General features: G+C 61.0%; 4 protein-coding genes across 4 annotated transcripts; 2 read left to right on the forward strand and 2 right to left on the reverse strand.

Moving 5' to 3' along the window:
• Positions 1–27: 27 nt before the first annotated feature.
• Positions 28–1715, reverse strand: BKCO1_23000148 (phosphoglycerate mutase-like protein; the record flags this gene model as incomplete). Its single annotated transcript, XM_020272957.1, has 2 exons — positions 28–1454; positions 1505–1715. The coding sequence occupies 2 exons, from the start codon at positions 1713–1715 to the stop codon at positions 28–30; spliced, it is 1638 nt and encodes a 545-aa protein (XP_020130672.1).
• Positions 1716–3359: 1644 nt separating this feature from the next.
• Positions 3360–4826, forward strand: BKCO1_23000149 (mannan endo-alpha-mannosidase; the record flags this gene model as incomplete). Its single annotated transcript, XM_020272958.1, has 2 exons — positions 3360–3877; positions 3941–4826. The coding sequence occupies 2 exons, from the start codon at positions 3360–3362 to the stop codon at positions 4824–4826; spliced, it is 1404 nt and encodes a 467-aa protein (XP_020130673.1).
• A 454-nt stretch (positions 4827–5280) lies between these two features.
• Positions 5281–5767, reverse strand: BKCO1_23000150 (uncharacterized protein; the record flags this gene model as incomplete). Its single annotated transcript, XM_020272960.1, has 3 exons — positions 5281–5469; positions 5525–5574; positions 5638–5767. 3 exons carry the CDS (start codon positions 5765–5767, stop codon positions 5281–5283), a joined length of 369 nt encoding a protein of 122 aa, XP_020130597.1.
• A 566-nt stretch (positions 5768–6333) lies between these two features.
• Positions 6334–7631, forward strand: BKCO1_23000151 (gtp binding protein and negative regulator of the ran tc4 gtpase cycle gtr1p protein; the record flags this gene model as incomplete). Its single annotated transcript, XM_020272961.1, has 2 exons — positions 6334–7285; positions 7398–7631. Coding segments are annotated over 2 exons (1186 nt in total), but the record flags the coding sequence as incomplete, so codon positions are not given.
• Positions 7632–7693: the final 62 nt, after the last annotated feature.

The following is a 7693-nucleotide window of genomic DNA, read 5'->3' on the forward strand; positions in this document are numbered from 1 at the left end:
GCAGACCCGGATTCTTTTCTTTCTTTCTCAGTTTTGCTCACTAATAGTTCCATCATAGTCATGAGCGTTCGTAGGGTCGTCGAGGGTGTAGTTTCCGAAGCACGCGTAGTCATAGTTGCTCAGCTCGTACGAGTCCTCCTGGCTCTCGACGAACTTGTCAAGCGCGCACAGGCCGTCCGTCCGCCCCGCGCAGGCGCCGCCCCTGATGCTGTCCAGCGGCACGATGCCGTCGTTGAGGCGCATGCGGACGAACTTGTGCGTGGCCGTGGCCGCGTCGTAGCCGTACTGCCCGGGCGTGTAGAAGGTGCGCTTCGCGCTCGCGGCGGGCGGGTCGGCGGCGCTGCAGCCGACGACCTCGGTGATGAGGCGCGCGCCGAAGGGCGTCAAGCGCGCCAGGTTGAAGTGGCGGTCCGGGTTGGGCGGGTATTCGGTCAGCGAGGGGGCGTCGCGGAAATAGTCGACGCTCATGGCCGTCAGGACGGAGATGATGATGTCGTCGTGCGAGAAGTCGGCGTAGAAGGGGCGGCCGAGCGGGAAGTCGGCCGGGTTGTCGGTGATGGTGGAGTTGACGGACGAGTTGGACGAGGTGATGTATTGGTTCTGCAGGCGGGCGAGAAGCTCCTGCACGTAGCCGATGCCTTGGGCGCGGCCCGTCGGGTTGCCGAAGCCGTAGTCGTAGTAGTACGCGATGTCGAGCGTGTTCTCGAAGCCGGTCCATTCGTCGGCGGTGAAGAGGCCGCAGAAGTCGGACTGGCCGATGTATTGCATCTCGTAGGCGCAGATCATCTGCATGGCGTACGTGTTGTTGACGTTGAAGGTGAATCCCTGAGGGGCGTACTGTTGCAGCCGTTTCGTAGCGTCCTGCAGGTAGACGGGGAGATACTTGAAAACGTCTAGGTCTCCAATGTCGCCAATACCTGATTCAAGATCGTTGAAGCAGCTGTCATAGGAGGCCAGGGTATTGTTCTCAGTACCGCCCTCTGGAATGATCAGGACGTCGAAGTTGTCCGTCCAGTTGCCCAGCGTCGGAATGGATTGGTCTGGGTCGGCTCTGAAAGTAGGGCCAAAAAACCCGATCGCCCAGTTCAGCATACTGTTGTACATGCGCGCCTGCGAAGTTGTGCGTAGGAGGGGCTTGTCGCGTGCAGTTCCGTTGGGATATTTGGGGTCGTAGGTCAATTGGCCAACTTCAGCATCATACAGCGTACGACCGTACTTGTCCCAGAAAGAGACTCCGGACTTCATCTCTTCGACAGCACCTTGGCCGGTAAGAAGACCAAGGGATGGCATAGAATAGCGGTAGTTGTTCAAAAAGACCAGGGGGCCGGCGAACGAGCCCGTAGCGTTAGACGCAGCAGACCAGTTACCCAGCTTGTACACAAAGTCCAAGTTGTTGTTTCCATCATCAACCCAGTGAATGGGCAAGCGGTGAGCATGACGTTGCATGGTGTGAACTGAACGAATTAGCCTAGCCTACATGATGGTGCAGCACCAAACGCCCTACCTTGCTCGATTTGGCAACCATCAGGGATGCCAACGTCTTCCACGCCAAAGACGTCGGCGGCATTGTCGCTGTAAGGAGAGATCTGACCCCAATGCTTCGAGATCTCGCCGATGTCGGTAAGCAGAGTAGGATGGGTGGAGTTGACGATGGCATGAGCGCCGCCCGCAAAAGCCAAGGCGTGCAAAACACGAGGAAACGAACGAGGAGACATGTTTAACGAGCAATGACCTGGTCGCAGCTGGATTGGCCAATGCTACGATCAACAATCAGGTGAAGCGAGAGCCGTGCAAGAGACAGGCACGTGGGAATTGGCGGGTTGCTGGCCGCGACAGAGCAGAGCCGGGCGCGGTCAGCAGCGGCGTAGGACTCTTCATATAGCAGTGCGGCAGATAACAGACTTGTAGGCATCCCACTCTACTGCGTCATGGAGGCGGGGACTAACACCAGAGGAGATGCTGGGGAGCGGGCCGAGAGATTGTTGTTCGGCTTGTTTGGATCCGCATTACGGAGCTATGCCGCGTGGGGCTAGAGAGCATCCGCTAATCGGCGCGGCAGGAGAAAAGTTTTCGAACATGAGGCTCTCTGTCGCTGCGCAGCATGACTGGCGCAGGCGGCAGACTTCTCCGTCTTGAGAGGGTTGCATGAGTCGTGGTGATAACAAAAGGGGCCCAAGCTGCGATAGAACGGAGGGATGCAATCAAAGCCGACGGCCCAGTGAGCGGCCACGGCTCGCAGCTCACAGCTTATATGGGGAGCTGTCCGCGGCAGGAGACTGCTGCCCATGTCAAGCGCCGCACCGTGGGGTCGCGAGCGGAAAAGCACCTTGGTACTAGATTGCTGCACGATGCTCGGGCCCCAACTTCCCGGCGCCCATCAGGTACCACATGGCTGCCGTGGAGACGGGCGGGCGGCGTCGCTGATTGCTGAGGTTGTGCATCTGCAAAGGGATTGCATGGAATCCGCGCGGTCTCGTTGCTGGAACGCGAGCGCGGCTGACACCGTCCGAGCGGCAGGGGAGACTCAGACCCTCAATCTCCTCCACACAGCTGCCGCGCGCCGGAGACAGGGGAAGCCGCAGCGACGATTTCCACACGCAAATCCGAAGTTCTGAGGATGGCCGACACGTCAGCGCAAGGCTCGCCGTCAGCCGCGTGAAGAGGAGGGAGGTTCGGCGATACGAGGCGGCAGGAGCGCCGAGGGCCGTGGAGCAGCGGCGCCGGGCGGCCACGCAGCCGCGTCGTCGCCAGCGCCGGCGGCGCAGGGGACCGCCAACCCTCCGCGACACCGGCCCGCGGCCAGGCGGGCGGCGGGCAGCAGGCGGGCAGCAGGCGGGCAGCAGGGCGTGGGCATGATGCTTGGCGTGGTGTTGAAGAGGCGGGTGATTGCGATGGTCGGACCGCCGTCTGTCGCAGGGAGCCGTGGCCGAGCCGCGCAGCCTCAAGTTTCCTCTCCAAGCAATGCTTGTCACTCCTCGGCCACCCCCAAGCAACGCCAACCCACCAACGGCGCTCTGCCCAGCGATTCGCCCTCGCACACTCCAACCCCTCCGCAGACTTCGTCCAGCCACTGCCGATCATGCTGCGCGAGATCTGCTGGCGACTTTTGTTCAGCCCGCCAGCGCCGCTTGCCACCACTCGCATGCTCTCCTGAGCCATGACCCACTAAGGCCCGCGCACCGACGAATTTCGTTACGCGTCAATTTCGGCCGGACGTACGAGGATAGCGACGCGATGCAAGCCAGCGCCCAGCGCCGCGCATCCTCCCTGATGTGCCCCGGGCTGTGCCCACCCGTCTTTCTCTCATCATCCCCGGCGCGCCCTTCCCCAGCCCTCCCCTCCATGTCACTCGTTCCGCCATGAGATTCCTTACCTCGCCCTGGAGTATCCTGGGGATACTGTCGCTCGTTCTGAACCACGTACACGCTGTCGCCATCGACATCGACAGCACCGACTCGATCAAAGATGCCGCCTCCGAGATCGCCTATGGCTTGATGAAGTGGTACACCGGTAACAACACCGGTGACGTTCCGGGCAACCTGCCCGACCCCTACTACTGGTGGGAGGCCGGTGCCATGTTCATGAGCATGGTCGAGTACTGGTACTACACCGGCGACGAGACATACCTGCCGCAGACCAAGCAGGCCCTGATCCACCAGACCGGCGACAAGAACGACTACATGCCCACCAACCAGACCCTGACCGAGGGTAACGACGATCAGCTCTTCTGGGCTCTGGCCGCCATGACTGCCGCCGAGCTCAAGTTTTCCGACCCCGGCGACGAAGCCGCCTCCTGGGTCGCCCAGGCACAGGCCGTGTTCAACGAGCAGGCCGCGCGCTGGGATGCTGCAAACTGTGATGGTGGTTTGCGATGGCAGTAAGCAACCACTGCCTGCGACGGCGGCCCTTTGGTCATTCCCCACTAACACCGCGACCACAGAATCTACTCGTTCAACGCAGGCTGGAACTACAAAAACACCATTTCGAACGGCGGTTTCTTCCAGCTGGCAGCCCGTCTCGCCCGCTATACGGGGAACACGACATACAGCGACTGGGCGGAGAAGATGTGGGACTGGGCTGCCGGCACTGTGATCCTCGACACTGACTCGTGGACCATCAACGACGGAACGAGCGTGACGAATAACTGCAGCACGGCCGATCACACGCAATGGACATACAACTACGGAACCTTCATTGTCGGGTGTGCCTTCCTGTACAATCACACAGAGAACGACGTCTGGAAGACGCGCGCTTCGAACCTGCTGAAGACCACGTACTCGACCTTTTTCCCGGATTACATGACTGCCAACATCTTGGTCGAGGTCACCTGTGAGCCGTCTGGAAACTGCGATTACGATCAGTCTTCGTTCAAAGCCTACTTGGTGCGCTGGCTTGCCCTGACAGCGCAGATGATCCCCGATTTCTACGAGGAAATCTACACCAAGCTCCGCGCGTCGGCGGCGGGAGCGGCCGCCCAGTGCTCGGGATCCGCAAAGACAGCCGGCAACACGTGCGGCCGTGAGTGGAACTCAACAACATGGGATGGCACCTACGGTGTCGGTGAGCAGATGGCAGCGCTGCAAGTCGTCGGTTCCCTGATGATCGACAAGGGCACTCTTGATCCCCCGGTCACCTATGCGACTGGTGGTACCAGTAAATCTGACGGTAGCGCCGGAACCGGATCGGGAGCCAGTAGCACGGATGGTACCTATACGACCTTGACGGCAATCAGCAGCGGCGACAAGGCCGGCGCCGCGATTCTCACCATTGCCGTCGTCGTGGGCCTATTAGGAGGCGCAGGATGGATGATGATGGGCGACTTCTAACAGTGGCAGCATTTTCTACTTCTTACTTAGCACCGCTTTTCTCTTAACGTCTGTTCACATTGTTCGTCCATTGGATACCTGGCCTTATTCTCCCTTTTTTTCTTTTTTTTGCCCATATACAGAGGGATGCCCCATAGCGGCCAAGATCAGAGCGGGAGATGCCCGGCTGCGGAGTTGGTGGAAAAAGCGCGACCTCATTACCCATTGGGAATCTATTTTACTCTGTTCGTTCGGAGACTGTCTATTTTGATATCATAGGGTTATTTTAGGAAATGCATCCCCCACGATCGACGAGCTTTGCACCAACATGAGTCCCCTGCTTTATGGACCCTGAATCTCAGCTATTGCTGATATAGAGCAACCCCTCAGCGCAACCACCAACGATCGTCACGTGCAAAGGTAATTTGGAGTATTGTTCGCACGCGACCGTGGCACCCAATCTTGCCAGCCCTTTTCATGCGTTGCTCGCCTCGCCCTCGAGCAGCGCAGGCAGGTTCTCCTTGATGTAGTCAACGACGGCGTCCGGGCCCCTTTCGACCTGCAGACCCTGGGGCAGGGCGAACGTCTTGACGTTCGGCACGATGCTCCTCGCCGTGTCGTGGGCCGTCTTGCTCTGCTCGGGCGTCCACATGGAGGCGGTAAACTCGGACTCGTCAGCACTCTCTTGCTCGTCGATCTGGACGCGTGGGACAGCTCACCAACAGGTCCGGCTTGATCTCTGTCACCACTTCGTCGACCTTGGAAATATCTAGAAGACGGTGAGCCGATGGCCGGGGGCACGGGTGCATGGCTCACAGCCCGCATGGCTTACCGTCGGCGTTCCCAGCATGGATGATGGTGTACTTGTCTTTGACATCCTCGACGACACGGCCGATCAGTCGTTTGGCGCGTTCGGGCGCGTTGTTGACGGTGACGAGCTTGTAAGGACCAAGAGGCGCCATGGCTGGACAGTGTGCTGGTCTGTGTCACGTTGACTTGTAGAGCAAAAGGTAGGACAGGCGCAGATGGGATGCTATTTCACTTCATTCTACAGGCCGCAGCGGAAGCCCTGTTGGCTCTTGTGCATTTTATCTCCGAGCGCAGGGTCGGCATCCGAGAAGGCGTACGGAGCTAGAAGGTCGCGGCGGGTGGCAATGCCGAGTGATGGTGCGATTCTGGCTGCCCCGCTGACGCCTCCCCGGTCGCACCCCGCTCTCTGTCGCTCTCTGGGCCCCGCAGTTTCGAGAGTCGGGAATGCCGACCTACGACTCCCCGCCGCCAAACCTCGTGTCCGCCGCAACGAGAAGCCGATTTCCTGAGCCCTTTCCCCCCGTCCGCTGCTCAGCCCTCCGCCCCCGGGAGGGCTGCCGGCTTTTCGGGGCTGCATCAGCAGCAGCAAGCTCTCCCGCGCCAACATGCCGACCGCTGGGCCTGCGGACCCATGCCCATCGATTTATATACACGCCCCGCATTGAGAAGCACTTCGACGCGCAAGCAACGCTCAACCTTCATCGCAGCCCTCCCCACCATGGCCGCACCAAAGGACTCGGGCTACGTCCAAGCCACCGACCCCACGCGCCCCCGGACCGACGCCGCCGTGCCCTTCCGCGAGATCATCCCAAAGCCGGACCACCCCAAGATCGCCGGCATCGAGAACTGCGACGCGCATAGCTGGTGCGCGTCACGGCGCAAGATCGATGCCCCGGCCTGGCTGATCAACCGGCTGGACGCCAAGAACCTGGAGAAGCCGTACGTGGGCTTCACGGCCGACGGCAGCGTCCGCGAAGGCGTGTACGAGTGGGCCGACGACGAGGGCGCCCCCGTCGAGGCGGCGGCGCAGGCGGCCGAATCGCTGCTGGCGCTGCTGTCGGCCGAGGAGCGGGCGCGGACTCTGCACCCGTCTGTCGACGACGACGCGATCCGGCTGTGGTCGAATCCGGAGCTGTACGTCAACCCCGGCGGGCTGCGGCTGGACGAGTGCGGGCAGGAGACGCGCGACGCGGTCCACGGCGTGCTGCGCGCCAGCCTCAGCCCGCAAGGGTTCGACAAGACGTGGGCGTGCTGCCTGACCAACGGCTTCCTCGGCCACCTCGTCAACGGCCGCCGCGTGCTCAACGAGCACTCGTACAACTTCCGCCTCTTCGGCAAGCCGAGCGCGGCCGAGCCGTGGGGCTACACCTTCTTCGGCCACCACCTGTGCCTCGCCGTGGTCTTCTACGGCCCGCGCATGGTCGTCGGCCCGACCTTCATGGGCGCCGAGCCGGACCGCATCGACGAGGGCCCGCACAGCGGCTTGCGCCTGTTCAAGACGGAGGAGCTCGAGAGCTTGAGCCTCATGCAGAGCCTGAGCCCGGAGCTGCAGGCCAAGGCGACGCTATCGGTGGGCATGGACGGCGACTCGCTGCCCTCGGACCGCTGGAACCCGTTCGACGAGCGCCACCTCGCCGGCGCGAGGCAGGACAATAGGGTCGTGCCTTTTGGTGAGTTGCGAGCTATTGCTATTGCAGATCAAGATTTCCTCATTCGATATATACAACGCATGCGTGGACCAGAAGAGCGTCAGGGCTAACATTAAGATTAAAACCAAAAAAGAGGGATGCCCGGTCAAGGAGTTCCCGCCCGCCCAGCAGGAGCAGATCGTCACACTTTACAAGGCCTTCAATGAGTACTACCCGGCCCCCGTGCTCGAGCACCGCGTCAATCTATTCAAGAAGCACCTCGAAGAGACGTACTTCGCCTGGATCGGCCCTCACGGCGACGACGACCCCTACTATTTCCGCATCCACTCGCCCGTTGCCTTCATGGAGCTGGACTTCCATTGTGGCAGTAAGCAAATCCCCCCTTCTCCATCCCCTACTTCATTGCCTCCGCGCACAGCCAAATTTCCC

Source organism: Diplodia corticola (assembly GCF_001883845.1).
Source record: "Diplodia corticola strain CBS 112549 chromosome Unknown scaffold23, whole genome shotgun sequence".
Classification (NCBI taxonomy): domain Eukaryota; kingdom Fungi; phylum Ascomycota; class Dothideomycetes; order Botryosphaeriales; family Botryosphaeriaceae; genus Diplodia; species Diplodia corticola.